Source organism: Myiozetetes cayanensis, unplaced genomic scaffold (genome assembly GCF_022539395.1).
Source record: "Myiozetetes cayanensis isolate MyiCay16 unplaced genomic scaffold, myiCay2020 scf1, whole genome shotgun sequence".
Classification (NCBI taxonomy): domain Eukaryota; kingdom Metazoa; phylum Chordata; class Aves; order Passeriformes; family Tyrannidae; genus Myiozetetes; species Myiozetetes cayanensis.
Genome location: NW_026086604.1, coordinates 17,269,620 through 17,287,380, shown reverse-complemented (window position 1 = coordinate 17,287,380; position 17,761 = coordinate 17,269,620). Strand labels below are relative to the sequence as shown.

The following is a 17,761-nucleotide window of genomic DNA, read 5'->3' as shown; positions in this document are numbered from 1 at the left end:
ATTATTACATGTTTGTTATTCTTGCATGCTGTATGAGCAGAATGAAATAAACCAGTAAATTTAGAATTAATATTTTGCAATCTAGATAGATTTGGTGAAGCTTCTACTGGTACAATTAAATAGAACCAAGGTAAAAGCATAGATCTGCTGTTTAACTCTAGAAAGCCATTAGACTAAATACGAGAAGTCTATTAACAGTAGGACACTAAAAATATTAGGTCATTTAAAATTTTAAATACCGTAAATGCAGTCAGAATAAAACTCTGAAATAGTCATACTATGAGTTTTGGATCATTAAGTTATCAAGATAGTCTTTTTATCTCTTTTATACATCAAGGACTTCATTGAATTTTTTTTCTTCTGTGGGAGTTTTGAGCATTTAAGGTTTGGGGAACTATTATTTTTTGATCTTTGCAGAGGTCAGATGTTTCTGAGTTTGGAATTAATGATCTATTTCTTCTGAATAGTGAACAGGTGACAAAATACAAGTAGATAACTATGAGTAGACTAGAATAACAAAATTTTCAATTTTTATAACCCAGGACTCTGTTGTACTCTCCTATTTTTATGGACACTTATGTTAACCACTGGACTGAAGTAAAGCTAGATGTAGTTGGTACTTTGGAGAAACTGTAATGGTCTATAGTTTGCTGTGTGTATAAACAAGCTGAAATACCATTTATAGCATGTCTGCTGCTTAGTCAGATGAATATTTGCAGAGATTGAAAGGAAAAACAAGAAGCATGACACACGCAATAGCCATTGCTGAAATCTTTTCTCATTAAGTCTGTATCAAATATACAAGCAGATATTGGAGAACACAGGAAAAAAAGAGCATCTTAAATAGTCCTTTTGAGACTTGGGGGTAGGGCTAAATTGTTTTTTTTATTTTGTCTGCTAGCTGGAACTGTATAATCCCACTTCTCTGAGCTCAGGGAAGTTCTAAACTGCTGCATCTGAAGGACCAAAATACCAAATATCAAGTCATTTTAGGAGTACTTATCTAATAACACTGCCACAAAGTTCATGTGTCAGACCTATGAAACTGTCTTTTTTGTTTCTTTTTAGTGATTTTTTTTTTAAATCCGACAATTTACCTTTGAGCATACACATTTATAAAATACTTGCAAATAACACATGTTATGACTAATTTACCGTACTCTATACAGCAAGTTGCAACCGGACTTGTCTATCTCGCATTGGCCTTTTTAGCCATCAGCGCGCTTGTAGCAAGCGTGGGTAGAGCCCTTTCAAATCTTCGTTCGCGAAGCCTAGCCATGATGATGATACAGCAAGTATAATTCGAAAATGTTGACTGAAAATTAGGAGGCACGCATGTAAATAGTTACTGGGAAAAAATATTCTTTTTGGGAGTGGTGCTATTCTAAACTCTCTGCTGAAAATCTGATTGAGAAAAGATACAGTAGCAATGTTTATAGATCAAGAAGGTGGTGTTTTATGTGCTTAGTGGATCATTGGTCTGCATAGAAACTGAAGGAGATCTTCAGGTGTAAAGAAAAGATGAGTGTCCTAGGTAACTAGAACATAATCTGTATGTACATTTAATACCAGAGGTAGGATAAATCCTTTGTTGTCATAACTAATAAAAACTCTTAAATTTACTTTTTCCTTCCTTCCTTTATAAAATTCTCTTTTAGTTGGAGGATTTGAGCAATTGGTCTAGTAAAGAAACAATTTTAAGAAGGCTTCTTGCTTTACCTTGTGCTGACATGACAATGCAGACCTTGAGGGTAATCATATAACTCTATTAGTTTAATTAAATATACTGCTGGAGGGAAAAACCTGTACTGCAATATCCACTATACTTCATCCTGAGGTAGTGTTCATGCCATTGAGGTCTTTGGTATAGCTAATAAAGTAAAATTAATCTTAATCCTGTATTAGTAGTGTTAGAACTTTGCCTGTTGCAAATGAAAAGTAATGAACAGGTTTGACATGTGTGAATCAAGCCAAAGTACATATTTAACATTGTATCTTTTGCATGTATGTGGGATATCTGTTTAATAGTGGGAGGGTTGTCTGATTCAGTGAGTGGAATGCTTTGAGAATACCTTCTGAATACTTTCAGTCATGGATGAAATTCTATCATAATGTGATCTCCAGAAATGAATGTTACAGTTATTGAATGTGTTGTACTCTGAAGTATATTCTGCTGATGCAATTTACATAATAGGTAATTATTACTACTTATGTTACCCTGTCTCCCGTTACTTGTTTATATAAGTGTCCTATATACCTTTACTGCCTAATACAAAATTAGTTAGTGATTTTGTTAAGCTTTTTTGTACATTGTGGATAGCTTACTCTTTCTTTATTAATAGGGTCTTCTGTTACAAAAGAGAAAAGACGACATCGATCTCACAAGTTTCTGCTTCTCAGGGTTGGAAAACCCATGAGAAAAACATTTGTTTCTCAAGCAAGTGCATCAATGCAACAGTATGCACAGAGGGACAAAAAACATGAGTACTGGTTTGCTGTTCCACAAGAAAGGTAAGGAGGTAAACTGTGACAATCAACACTTTGCAATAGGTCTTTGAGCTTCATTTTTCTTCACCATTCAAAATTTTTTGGTGACCGTATCTATAAAGCATCATAAAAAATGGCCAGCATCTGAGGATATTGTTGGTTGGCTTGTATTTGCCACTGGAATACCTCATTACCTTACTGAAATTTTACTGATTTGCTTGAGTTACTTGTCGATTCAACCAATAGTTTCTCAAGGAATTATTTAGACTTTTGTTTGTAGCAAATAATTACTGAAAGATTCAAGTAAGTGTTGTGTGGTGGAGGAAGTGAGTTCTGCAACAAAGTTTTTATTATCATTACCTGTGCTTCCTGTTATTTAGAAACTTCCTTAAAATTCTCTCTACTTCGTAGAGCTCTGAGTTCAGAAGAGCTAGCTAGGACTCTTTTGTCTTATCTTCATACATGGAACATAAAATGTTTCCAGGAAGCAAATGAAGTACGTCTGCTGGAGAAATATCGAAACTTATTGCCCTCAAAGATGTAAAATGTCCATGCTCGCTTTTACAGTCTTGTATTCAGAAATGATCTTTACTAGGAAACTATGGCTTATTTTCAACTTGAACGTGATTTTTGGGGGTATTACATCCTTTGCAAAGAGTGGGGGGAAGAGAAAGAAAGCAAAAGCTCTCAGCTATCATCTTGTATAAATACCTACTCACAATGATCAAGTCACTTCTCCATCTTTTCTTTTGAGCTGAATGGCATAGAATGTCCAGTTGAGGCACTGCAGTTGAGGACAGATATGGATCAATTGGAGAGAGCCAGAGGAAAACAGCAAGACTAATTAATGCCTAGAAAGAGTAACATATAAAGAAAATTAGAAGTAAGTGGGGTTCTTTAATCTAAAGGAGAAAAGGTTGATTACAAACATAATCGTTTCATACTTAAGTTGGTTGCAACAAGAAAGGCAGTAGTCTTTTTTTTTCATGTCTACTGTGAATAGAAATGCATAATAGACTGAAATTACATCAAAGTATTCAAGTTATCCAACAGGTAGAATTGAGTCTGTGCTAGTGCATCAATAGCCCACTTTTTAACATCCCCCCTGCTTCCTCTTAAGTGGAGAAGATGATGCAAATTCTTGAGTCAAATGTCTTGTCACACTGATTCTGGTGTAGTTAATCCTGTCCAGGCCAGGTATCCTCTTGTGGTTACAATCAACTCAAATTTGCTTGTTCTATTAGTATAATATTCAATTTGAAAACAGATAAATGTTTCATGTATGACAGTGATGTCTAGCTCAGTTAATTAAAATGATTGTCTCTTTAGTTCATTTTCTAATGTAGCAGAGCAAGTACTTCAGCATAAAGCAGAGTTTATCACCTATTTTGGAAGATGGTTCTTAGTCTGTATCTGATCTCATTGGAAATTACTCCACCTATAAAGGGTCTCTCTCTAACTGCACGGAGAGTATAGTATCAGTTCTTTATTCATTTAATGTGTGTCCTGTGTTTTTTGTACACAAAATATTGGGTTTGTTTTTTTGATTTGGTGTTAACCTTGATGAGTGATACTCGGCACAGGTAAAAGTACTTAGTGTCAATCCAGTTGTCTTTTTCACCTAGTGGTAGGAGAGAAAAGTTGGTACCTGACAAACCTGCATCATTTCAGTGTTCTTAATGTCAAATGAGATAGTCTGGGAAGAAGTGTTTGAGTTCCATAAGCATCAAGCTTTATGTGCCTTTTTTAGCTGCTATAATTATACACAATTCCAAGTGCTTGAGAATGGCATCTTAAAATTGATACCTCATTCAGTGCATGAGGTCTGCATCTTCTTGTTTTGACTTCTTTAAAAGAATTTATCTAACTTTATGCATCTGAAATGTTTTACTCTCTCTTACTGCCAGAGAAATTCTTTTTCCTTTCACCAGTGTTGTCCAGGAACCTTAATTTTAACAAGGGTAACTGATTAACTGATGCTGTTTAGAGACTCTTACTACACACCTATGTGCAGTATCCCTTTAGGGCAGTTTTGAGAGACATTATTGCTCTTGGAGTTCTTCCACTATTCAGTTTTGCAAGGATTTAGTTAGGGGCGGGGGGGGAGGATGTTCAGATATTGTTCTTTATGCTAATCCAGTATGCAGATCCACTGTAGTGAATATCTCTGAAGAGAGACATAAGGACTAGTCATATTCTTGTAACCAGAGCCATAAAGCTCTGAGTCTCTTTTCCACCACGAAGAGATACTAGTTGATTTGTTGCAGGTCCTTTTTTTTAGTGCTCTGTCTGTGCACCTGCAGGAAATAGTTAAACAGTACAGACTGACATCTAGTAGGATTGCAAATAACTTTCTTCTGTGAATTTGGTTATTTTACTCTTCCAAATGGAGAACCATGCCATTTGTGGGAGGTAACTTAAAACAAGGTAACTTTGAATCTAGATACTTACTGCAGTCAGAATAGTCTGTATGTTTTCAGCCTTATTCCCTCATGTCTGTAGTAGTAGTTCTCACAATCTGTATAACTTTGGTTATATGTCTTAGAAGTGTTCAGCCCTTCTTCAGGAGTAGGGAAAACAGACATACAGACATCTTTAAATGCAGGTGTTGTTTGTTCATATGTAACTCCTTTTAAATAAAATAAAAAATTCTTAGTGTTTTATTTTGGAAGTTATTTCAATGTAAGCAGAGATTTCCAATGGGACAGAAGTGGTTGAAAGCCTGTACTTGAATATGAAATCAGAGTTAATCCATTACCAAATTGCTTCCTGTTTTTCCTCCAGTGCCAGCTTCATATAATTAAAAAAAAAATCTAACTAGTTCTTTTCAAATATGTCTCTAATACCTAGTAAAACATGAAATAGTAAGTATTTTCATTTTAACCTTGAATAGTTCATATTATTAGACATGATCCAAAAGATCGCAAAACTTATCTTATTTTTCTTCTCTGTATCATTACTTGATTTCTCTAGGACAGATCACTTGTATGTCTTCTTTATCCAGTGGAGTCCAGAGATATATGCAGAAGATACTGGGGAGTCTCTTCGGGAACCTGGATTTATAGTAGTAAAAAAGAAGGAAGAGCCTGAAACTAGTGAAGAATCTACTACTGAAGATGCTGCTAAAGAGTGGGAGGTAAGGAAGAACAGTGTCAAATATTACTTTAATATATTCCTATGAAAGTATTAAAAAAGATAATGTTAAATACTTTCCAAGAAGAAAACCAAAAGCAATATACTATATTAGTCTGATTATTGTGATCATGACAGTTTAATTTATGCCATCCTAATGCTTTGCTCTAACATCAGGGCAACATTTCACAATTTCAAGTCATTTTTTTATGAAGCAAATTGTAACTTAAAACTCCAAGTGAAAGGAATGTGAGTACAGCAAAGAAGTTGCAATTTTGATGAAGCAGACATAATTTTCAGTCTGTTAAACTGACAGTTTTCTGGTATTTATTATTCCTGTATCTAGAATGTTCAGTATTTATTGGTAAGACTGAAAAAAAAAAAAGGGATGGGGCAATATAAAAGGGAAGAGACTATTTGTTTCAACAATTCACTAAATAATTTGTCACTTATAACTTCTTCGTGCATTAAGACACCATTGAATGAACTTGAGAAATGAATTGTAACTGGAACTGTCTCAACTTTTTTATAACAAACACATTTCTCTCATGTGAATCTGTGTCCACTGTGCTTCTATGGACACATCTTTACATGTCTACATGGTTTTGTTTTGTAGTGTACATACAGTTATAGCACTTGTAGTCTTGTACCTTCAAGTCTTGGTCAAAGTTTGATGATTCTTGTCATATATATATATTGTGGAAGTATCCCATCAGCACTGTTTGAGTCTCAGGACAGCAATTGCCATCTCTGACTGTAGGCTGATCTTCTGTTTTTCTTCTCCCTACCCCCACCCTGCAATGAAGCACATTGAAATTAAGGAAGTCTACACTTATATTTTATGTAGAGGGTAAAAGAAATCTTTAAGAACTACAATAGTCTTAATTATAGGTCATAGTTTTCTGCTTAGCTCCAAAATGTAGAATCACAGAACTCTGACTTCAAACTTACTTAGGTTAAGTATTAGTCTGTGGTTACAAAACACACTCTGCTGCTCAGTGATTTTGCATTAAACATTTTGGCTTTGAGACATTGAAATTAGTATCATAAAAATGTCTTCTGAACCTTCATATTTTCAGCATGTTTTGCTTAAGTACTTTTGCCAGCAGTTTTTTTGGTGTTGACTCCTGCTCAAAACCTTTATTAGTATTGATGTTTTAAAACTTGACCTTTTGGAATATAAGGATCAGTGAAAAGTGATCAATATTATGGTTTAAAGCACAGAATGTCTCTTAATGAGCTCTTCAGTAACTTAACACATTAATATAAGTACAAAATAATTTCCACAGAAAACAGTGAAAATTTGTATTCATGATTAAGTGTTGTAAATTTTTAGAAGCTGTTTCTAAAGATATTTGAGGCAATCCATTTTCTGCAAGTACTAAAATCTGTAAGTTACTTACCGTAGGATGAAGCCATGGCTTAAGCCTTTATTCAGGTCTTCTCTGGAAACAGTTGTAGAAAACATATTTCAAAAATATTGTAATTTCTATGTGTTATGTGAAATTATGTCAAGGTTGGTTTCTTAATAATATCAAATAGTTTCTGGATTTAGAAGTTAGTGTGATTAATGAGATGGATAACTTGATAAAAAGGATGTTATGCAAATACAGGAAATATGCTAGTATGGTCTTTTGTGCATTTTGACTTGAGTAATGTGAGTTCTCTGACTTCAAGCATAAATCTGAAAGCTGTTAAAATCTAACTTTTTATTCAGAAATGTTTGACAGTACGAAATGGTCCAACTCGTCATTACATAAAACTGCATTTAGTGGCTTTTAACATATGCTAGAAAGTATCAGTAAATATAGGAAATTGTAGCTGTTATTGTCATACTCATTACTCCTGTTGAATTTCAGTCATTATTTTTAATCAATATACTTCCTTTAACCCAACAAGCTTTTCCTGTCAGCTTTTGCTCCAGAGCAATCTAAGCAGGTGAACAATATAATTGGAAACTTCCTTTAGGTATTGGGCTGGAAAACAGCCTGCCTTCTTCAGATCACAGGAATGGGAGAATTTGGGATAGGAAGGAAATGGAAAACATCCTGATGTGCAAATGAATTGCAAAGTACTGTTAATCTACCAAAAGACTAAGGTAGTGGAGTATCTTTTCCAGAAATGTTCTGCCTGTACTCATTGTACAATGTCTTAAAAAAAGAGAAAAATGAATGAGGGTTAATGAGTTGTTGTAGCCAGGTGGGCATCAGTCTCCCAAGCAACCAGCAGTAAGGCAATGGGGCACGGTCTTAAGCTGTGCCAGGGGAGGTTTAGGTTGAATATTAGGAAAAAATTTTACAGAGAGAGTAATCAGACATTGGAGTGGGCTGCCCAGGGAGGTGGTGGATTCACTGTCTCTGGAGGTTAAGATAAGATGGGATGTACCACTTGGTGCCATGATCTAGTAACTGTGGTGGTAGTGGATCAAGGGTTAGACTTGATGACCTCAGATCTTTCCAAACCGGTTGATTCTGTAATTATCTTGTACTTATGTAAATGGGCTTACAAGAGTGTTGTGAGTTGTATGGGATTGCTGGGTTTTTTTGATGTAGCTGTGTTTTGGTGTTGGTTTTGGTTTGTTGTTTTTTGGTGGTTTTTTTTTTTACCATCTGTACTGAACAATAGACAGAGAGGTATATTTACCATTGTGTTCCATTTTTACTTGATGTGTCTTGAGTTCAAGTGCTAATGGCTTTCTGTATGTGTTAGCATAAATAATGAATAGTAGTTTGTGTTTAATAAACAAAGGCTTTCTCCAAAGCATATTCTGTACTTACATCTAAACATGGCAAGACTTGATAGCAAGCAGACTCCTTCTGTTGTGCAATGCCTCAGAAACAACTATCAATACTTTATGGTCTAATCTTGTTTCCTTTTTTAGTTCAAGTTTGTGTATATAGTAGGTTCCTATTTAAACCTGAAATCTGTTAAGGAAACAGATGAATTGCTCTGCACTAGAATAATTGTTACTCACAAGAGTTGAGTCTTCCCATTCCCCCAGCTTCTCCCTGTCATTTGATCTCATTTATTGCCATTATTCAAAACTGAGTCATACTTCAGGTCCATGTAAAACAAAATACTCACCCACAAGATATTTGAAAACAGGAAACTTGTTGTCTTAGGACCCATAAACTTAAAGAAGTTGGAAGTGCAACTGTTTTATTGTTTTCATTACCTTGTTCATTTTTCAGAAAATACAGGAAATTAGTTTGATTTAAAGCTGTCTGGAAGTTAATTTCTGAAACAAAATGGGAGTTAATAGATAATTGCAAAGAATTTTTCCCAGACAGTGTGTTATGTTCTGGACTTGCATTTCATAACAATCAGCTTTGTTTTTGTGTATTAAATGTCTGTAGAAAACATAGACATAATACTTCTGGAAAGCAGTATTCTATAATAACTCACTTGTCAAACTGAATTTGTTAGAACTTGAGATGTGGTTTGAAAATGCTTACTAGATCAGACTATTAGTTGTAAGTGAAGTTCTGCCTTCCTGAAATGGTATTTGGCTTAGACACTCAACCTTTCACTACTAACAAAACTGTAACTTCTGGAGTGTCTTAATTCTATTTGTATGTGTTTGTAGAAACACGAAGATCACAAACAGTGATTCTCATGGTCAGATAAGCACCTACATCCAATATTCCTATCTTGAAACCTTTTTCAGATATTAAGTTCTTTATTGGATCTGGACTGTACCCTATAACATTTCTGTATTAAAATAGACATTGAAGTTTTAGAATGCACTGCTGTATTAAGTTTTTTATATTCTTCATCATATTTTTCTATAAACTTGCTTCTGTACACTTCAGTGCTTGGATGCTAGTGCAACAGCTGCTTGCTTGCACATTTTAAAATGTGTTATGAACATAATGCTGTATGACAAGCTGGATAATACTGGATCAGCAGAGAGATGAGGAAGCCTGGAAGTTGTAGGCTTCTTGAATGAAACAATGCACAGAATTTAAATGTAAAGATGCACCATGCTAATAGTCCTCAAAATAAGAATATTTTTCCAATATGTTTCTTGAAATGTTGTCTCTTTATGATAGTGTATTGGATATATAAGCTATATGGTTATTTTGCTTTTACATCATGTTTTGTCAGTTAAGAAATCGAATGTATTGCTATGCAGATGTTGCTGTGCATTAACACAGCATGTTTAATAGGCTTTGCTCTTGTACTGGAGGATGAGTCTCTTGAATTCCAGTAGTCGTGTGCAATACTAGAAATGTTTGTTAATTTGTTGTGATTGAAGAGAGAGGCTGGTGTCTATTTACATAATTGAATGCCCTTTGCAGAGATTGGTATCTTTCATTCTTGGTTTTGCAATTACCTTCAGCAATATTGTACTGTCTCTCAACTTCACGCATGGGATATTTCTTGCTCTGCTCTATTTTGTCTCTGCTGAATCTATTTTGAATCTATATATGACTTGTAAGTGAAAATCAGAGGTTTTGATTACTTGGAACTGTCCTGTAGTTGGAATCATGGACATGGAATTGTAATTGATGGTTATTTCATCTATCTAATAGAGATTTGGGACAGTCCCTCTGCTAGGAGTTAAAGCAGAACCATTCAACTAAAAAGCTTGTCCTTTGGAGATTCTTAATGGCTGTCAGCATACCTCTGAAAATACTGAGGAAAACTGTGATGGAAAAATGCTGCCTTTTTTTTTTTCCCTAAGCTGTTGACAGGAAGCAAAGGATGACTTCTCAAATTAGACTTCCGTTCTTATGGAAACTTTATCAACCAACTAAGAAACTGTGCTAGCACATGTTGTGTTGATACTCCTGGAGATATCTTTTGTAATATTTAACGGGTTTTGTACCTGTAAAGGGGAAAGCAAACAGACTCCAGTTAGCTGTAATCCCATGTTATCTCCACCTGCAACAGTTTTTACAAAGACCCAGTTGTTCTAGACAACAACGTAGTAGTTCTTCATAGGAGCCTGTACTTTTTTTTTTAAATTCAACTGCATTCTAACCTCGTTACTCCTAAACTTGGTACTTGTTTCTCAGTCATCTGAAAGGCTTTTTGTACCAAATAGAACTTATCTGGTTTATCTTCAGTAAGAATCAGACTTTGATTCAGGTGACTTTTGTATGCTTTAGCATCAAAATATGAAACTGCCTTTCTTTCATGTAGTAGAATTTCTTCCAAAGATGTTGATTTAGCTGGTCTGAGCATCTAAGTCAGGTGTCTTCCTAATTTTTAAGTTCTTGGCAACTTATATTCTAAAATTATAAAAGGAGTAAGCATACAGAGTGCTTCTTATCAGAGCTGTAAAATACTACTCTAAAAAATATTTTTAAAACTATTACAAAGTTATAACTCCAGAGTTTTCTGTCATATTACACTGATGTGTATTAAAATGCTATTTTAAACACTACATAAGAAAACTTTCAGGGTTTTTTGTCCTCTTTGGTGATTGGAGCTTTTATTATAATCCTGCCTATAAAATACCTGCTAGGAGTAATTAAATAGCAATGTTATCTTTTTTAAAAATGCATTCTAACAAGTAGATGGGCTACAGAAAGTGAATCTAATGTAATTGCTTATTATTTGTTTGTTCCTAGGAAAAATGATACAACAACATAAAAACAAACTTTCTTTTTGTCAGTCAGAAATGCAAATGAATTGCACTGAGGCACTGGAGTTATACAGTCTGGTTCTTCTGATTTATGTTTTTTCTCAATTTTAAACGCTGCTTCTGAAATTGGAATACTAAATTCTGAGAATAATCTTATTTTTTGTGTATACCACATATATAGTCTTCTCAGGAGATGCTTGAGAATGCTTGTTTTCAGTGTATCCCATTTGTGACTTTTTGGCACAAAACCTGGTCACCTACAGGGCTTCTTCATGTGGAATCAATAGCAAGTTGTAAATAAACTGAGTAATTATGCCCCCCAGCCTGTCCCCAACCCTGGTATCCTTCTGGGATAACCTCTCTCTTGAGACGGAAGGAGCACAGCAAATATAGTAGTTTATACTAATGTAATATTGCTCAAAAAGCATGAGTATTAAATATAGGTATTGTAGAATTCAGTATCACAGTTTTTCTATTGCTGTGGTATCAAGATGCTGTTAGATGCTTGCTGAAACAGAATAATGCCGTCTTACCAGCTGCAAAAACACTCTTCCACACCCGATGCCCAGTCTCCCTACTGAAGTTGGAGGGAGTTACTATAGGTACTGTCCTTTTTCAGGGTTATGAGATCTTGTCAGCTGATGGCTTGAAGTCTGGTGTGGCAAAAGGTGTAAACCAGGTAACTGATTTGGAGTGGAAATAAGACATTTCATTGGTTGTATCTTTATTTGTTGGCACTCTCCTTTTTCTCTGCTTCTACTTTAGTATTTTTCAAGACAGATTAGTTTATTAGAAGAAACAACGTTGTGAAGGGCAGTTACTGAAAGGACTATGCACATTGATTGTGTAGCGATCTTTAGCTTGGTTACAAACTAACAATGACAATAAGATTATCGGTCGATGTAATTAGATACATTTTCTGTTGCTCTGTTGTCTAGGTAGCAAATAGGTGGATGCTCTCAAGTGTTTGGTGCTGGTTCTGCACATATGTCACGTCTGAGCTGGTACTCCCCCCTAGAATCCTGTAATTAAGCACTCTTATGGCAAGGCCTACATTCATTGCAATAAGATATGAGCTTCTGATTCAAATTAACAGATCGACAGTATAATCCACAGATGCACAAAAGAATAAAAGGGCAGTTTATTCATCTTTAAGGGATGCTACTGGGGCCAAATTGCTCATGTGGGCTTTTTCTCTGACTAATATAATCATATCTTTGCACTTATTTGTAAAAAAGTGTTACAGGGCTAGAAAAGAGATCAGTCACGAGAGGACTTTTGCCACTTTTACAATTTGTGTGTTTCTCGGTGCTGTTCAAGATCTCCTGCCCTTCTTCCTACCGCCCTCCCAGAGATGTTTGCAGCAGCAGCAACCCCCACCAGCTGGAAGACTGAGCATCACAACAGGCTGCTGGGAGTCTGATAAAGTTACTGGTGCGCTCATTCCCATTAAATTTTGCAGCTGTAAATAAATGAAAAAGTGAGTTGTCAGATATAACAAAGTAGTTATTACTCTTTTCTTTTGAGTAAGTTGTCAAAATCCTTTTGAGAGGCTCAGGGAAAAACCAGTTATGTTTTAAGAAAAGCTAAAAACTTCTAAGCAAATTGTTTGAATTGTTTGAGTGTTCTAGAACAAGAAATTGATCAGTGGGTCAGGTTCTTTTCTTCCTCCCTCAGTCTCAGGGAAACAGTATGTTGACAAGTATTAGGGAGGATTTTCTCTTTTTTCTTAAGGGGAAAAAGATGACAGCTAAAATAGGCTGGGGGGGAGTTGGTTGTGTGGCTAGCTTTTGCTTTCTGACTTAAGAGGTCTCATGTTCAGAGAAAGTTTGAAATAATTTTTCTGAGTGCTTCCAATTCCTTTAAGATTTCCCAGACTTGGTAGAGGAGGGATGGTGTCTGTAGCTTGTATTTAATTTTTAATATTGATGATAATTCTTATTTGAAACAGTTTTAAAGTTGTCCAGGTTTTAGTGATGTTTTAACTCCATATTAGTTCACTTATTATTTGGAAAAAGGAAAAAAAAAACAAACCAAACTAAATAAATCCAAATACATAAATGGTCATATGGTGTGCTGTTGGAATCTTACACCATTTGACTGTGTATCTAGTATATTATTATATATTTGAATTTCCTAAATCCCAGTTTCAATGTCCTAGTGATAAAAATGTTTTGAATCGCCACCTTAATAGTTCTTGTAAATTAGGACCAATTTACTTTAAGTTACCAGCTGCTGAGTAAGGTTTTACTGAAAAGAAAAATAATTTATCCCTATGAATGGAGATACTAGTGCAAGGTGAGTTCTTTCAGTACACAGGCTGCAGTAAAATACAAGTTTTGGTTCTGGCTTTCTCTGCTTGGACATCTTGGCTCTTAGATCATACTGCAACAGAACAAGTGAGCAATTATTTAATGTTGTTGTGATGCTCCCTGATGCTACCCTGGCCTATTTAATACTTTTATGCAGAATGTGGGACATGGGTGGTGTGGAGGTTTTTGGATTGTTTTTGTTGATGGTGGTTTGTTTGGTTTTTTAGGGGGGAGGGGTTGAGCTGGAGGTTTTGATTTTTTTTTTTTTGGGGGTGTGGGGTAGAGAGCTTCCAAGTGCTACTACAAGGAAGTTCTCAAACGGTTGCTAGGCACTTTACTATTGCACATGCCTGTTTAAATAAACATCCTTCCTTAAGGGAAAGAAAATTAAATCATGATTCCAGAAATACTTTATTACTAGGGCTAGCATTTAACCCATACAGCAAGCTTATCTTATAGGCAAAGGGATTCATTTTCTTCTTGTAGCTTACAAAATGAAAATGCTGCAAGGCTAACAGCTTCTGAATGCTTCAAAACCTGTTTTTCAAACAATATTTTAAATCTTCACTTGCTGCTTTTCTAAGTGGTTCTGGACTCTAAAAAATGGGTGACAGGGTTTATATATAGTTGTCAACACAAGGAAGACAAACTATTAACGTAATATTGAATGCAAATTTGTTACCATTAGAACTTGTTTATGAAGAGTTATGCTGTAACAGAATATTGCAGGCAGATCTTGGGGATTATTTTTGTGTTCTTCGGTATTGTGTAAGAACAATTAAACTGCTCTGTATCTTTAAATATTTTAGCCTTTTTAACAAACTAGTGCTCTGCAACCACACTTGAACACAGGAAACCTTTCTTCTTCGGTGCCGTCATCACTTGCGATACATCCCCCTACTGTACAGTCGCTCATTTGTTCCCTGCCTTGTCAGTCAAACGTGAGCGTCTGGCAGACCATCCTGTCAGCGTGTCCTGGGGCTCTGCCTGTGCCTGGAACTGACAGCAGGTACAGAGAATGCTTTCAAACAGCCTTGAACAATATTTTTCTTTTTCATTCCTTTTTTTAGTCTCATTTTATTTTTAGAAGGGAAATGTCTCGTCTCTGGTATGGGAAGAAGGGAAGGAAGCACCAGCCAGTTAATCGTAAATGCACTCTGGTAATTTTCAGTGTAGTGTGTTTGTTTCTGTTATTGCAGTCTTTAAATGTTGTGGTGCAGAGACAGTTTCTGGAAGTCTAAATTTTGGATATGTACATAGGATGACAGGTCCCACTTTCATTATCTTTGGCACATAAGGTAATTGCTGGTATTCCTTTGGCATTAGATAAGAGAAACTACTTTGAGCATTAAGGGGTACAGCAGTTTTAAGGTGGTGTTTGGTTTTTTTTTTTCATTTGGAATATTGCATTTTTTCACCAAAAATGTGATTTATAGCTAAATACTGAGGAGTTTACATTGGCATTTAATTAGAGCAGTATAAATCTCCTGAGTTAGCATTACCTTCTCAGAAGTCATTCAGCTGTATGAAGGTCTGATACTACTTCTGTGTCCAGGGAGATGAGTATGCTGTAGTCCCCTTCTCACATTTGTAATGGAGGAGAGGACCAATACCACTTCTTGCAGTTTATATTATATTTACATTAGATTATAGAAGTAACTGTGGGGTTTTTTAGTGTTGTTTTTCTCAAACAGACCTTTTGCAGTAGTATTGAATTTGTACTAGTATGTAAAGGAGGTAGTTTTTTTCTCAGTGTGACTTAGAAAACAGTAACATCTTAGGGATGAGGAGGAAATGATCTTGACAATATACTTGTTCTTTTATCCACTGGTAAATCTGGAAGATAGTTTTCATTTAGATACTGTCTGTGACAGGCTTTTTACTGCCTTTTTAAGAGTCACAGATCTCCTGGGTTTTGATAAATATTTCTTTGAAGGTGCTGTTGACTTTGGCTTTTATTTTTCATCTTTCGTTTATAGTTTTTTAGTCTTTCTTTTATCTAGCATTTTTATTTTTATTTGTAGCCAGGTTACTTGCAAAATATGAAGTTGCTGTTTCAGAGTAAATGGTTCTGTAATGGTTTCTAATTAACACTTTTGAAGTAATAGGTGGTTAAGTTTCCTCTGTGGTAGTAGAGTGTAAAATAGAGATAAAATACCTAAATGAACTGAAATGTTATTTTAACATATCCTGTACCAACGTAAAAAGTATCTGAATTTTACCAGGAATGTGTTCTTTAACATATAGATAAATACATAAATAAATAGCTATATCTTGCCCAGATAATAAAAAAGGTAGTACTATCCCTTGTTATAATTGCTTCCCTTAGATTGTTCTTAACTTTAGCCAGAGTCTAACTATGCTTGTAAAAGTAATACTTATCAGCTCTCAAGGAGAGGTTGAACTAAAGAAGACCGTGTGGGTCATTTTTGCTGTGAGAGAGGTAGAGAACAGGCTATTTTAACATGTAAAAGAAATCAAATCAGAAAAAGAGGCTATAGAAGTATCTACAGACAAGAATATTTTTTAAATGTTGCTATGTCTACAAAACACACTCTATTCTTGAAGTTGGGTTTTTTCTTCAATTAATGATGATAAAGCTAATGAGCAAGTGTAACCTTTTTGCAGAAAAGAGTTAATAAGTATTGGTATAATTCTATGTTATGCAAGACAGTGAGAAGCATATGAAGTGTACAGGTTTCTGACTAAATTTCTCATTAGTGGTTGTTCTGAAATTTGGATGAAAACTCACATAAAATAACAATTGCTGGACAAAAAAGAGTGATATAATAAAACAAGAATGCTAGCTTCAATGAACTAATGGATTATTTACCTGAAAGGGCTTTTCCTTATGGTGGAGTTAATTTGGGCTAAGTGTTGTAGGGATTTGATACTTTCCCAGGATAAGAGATCAAGATTTTGGTAACAAACATGTGCATTATGCTCCCCCTTTAAAACGCCAGTAATGTTAGCTTCCCACATTGTAGTAAATGTTTGGTATTTACTGTGTCTCTTTATTGTACTGCAATACAAGAGACACAAGTAAATTCCTAGAATGTCAAAAATGCAGGCAGTGATTCTTCCTATCAAAGCATTTCAGACAAAAGACATCAGACAATGCAAGAGAACAAAAGGTGGATTGCCTTCTTTGGGAATGCTTACCCCTGCTTGCAGAGCTTGGATAGACAGTGTAGCCAAAAGGGACAAAACCAATGAAAACTGATCTTTGGCTTTTATATTCTGAAGATATTAATATGCAAAGGGAATTAAAGCAGTGTTGGTTTTAACAGTGTGAATTATTTAAGACTTGCACAACTTCTGAGGTTCTGATTTATTGTTTAACTGTAGTTGGCAGGCTAATGCCTGTAGGTCTTTGGCTATTATGGAGATATAATAATAGGACTTACATGTGAAAGATAAAAATTTAGTACTTCTTTCCTATGGATGTCAGAAGTGCAATGTTGCATCAGTCCAATAATAACACTACAGAGATATTTTTAATTTAAAGTCAGCTTTTCGTACTAAGTTTTGTTTTAGAGTAATGAGTGAGCTAATGATTTGAGATTTTTAGTAATAAAAGCAGAGCACGATCCAGTACTTTCTTACACAGATCATTAAGCCTAGAACCTTTCCTTGATGACAGATATTTGCCATACCTATTTCGTAAGTAATTTAGGGGTTTATGCATCATACCTCGACTAGATGTTGCAATGTGGACCTGTTGGAATGAGTCCAGAGGAGAGCCAAAGTGGATCCAAGGGCTGGAGTACCTCTTCTATGAAGTCAGGATGATAGAGTTGTGGCTGTTCAACCTGGAGAGTTGAACAATCTCTCTGGGGAGACATTGTAGCACCTTCCAGTGCCTGAAGGGGAGCTACAAGGGAGCTGGAGGGCATGTAGTGATAATGGCCAGTCTTCACGAGCGAAGATCCGGGGAAGGTCCTTAGGACGTAGGTGGGTTGCCTTTTTAAGGGCTAACGAGCCCCACCTGCCCACTGAGACCCGGTTCGATTCCTGGTCAGGGCCACTCCTGGGCAGGTGGGGCTCGTTAGCCCTTAAAGGCAACCCACCTACGTCCTAAGGACCTCGCTGCCACCGTCCAAGCTCGCTTGGCCCCGGCAGATGAACCTTAGGATTAAAGGGTGGGCTCAGTTCCGCGCACACTGTGTCTCACCTAAAAAATCCAATGCGCAGGCTGGAAGGTGTAAAGACCTTCCCCGGATCTTCGCTCGTGAAG

General features: G+C 35.7%; 1 protein-coding gene across 7 annotated transcripts in view; it reads left to right on the top strand.

Moving 5' to 3' along the window:
- Positions 1-17,761, top strand: part of OXR1 (oxidation resistance 1) — a 259,675-nt gene that overhangs the window by 220,047 nt on the left and 21,867 nt on the right. For all 7 annotated transcript variants that reach the window (XM_050305673.1, XM_050305663.1, XM_050305644.1 and 4 more), the window contains 2 exons: positions 2,343-2,511; positions 5,461-5,623. In XM_050305673.1, the coding sequence (XP_050161630.1) occupies positions 2,343-2,511; positions 5,461-5,623 (332 nt within the window). The remainder of the gene's footprint in view (positions 1-2,342; positions 2,512-5,460; positions 5,624-17,761) is intronic.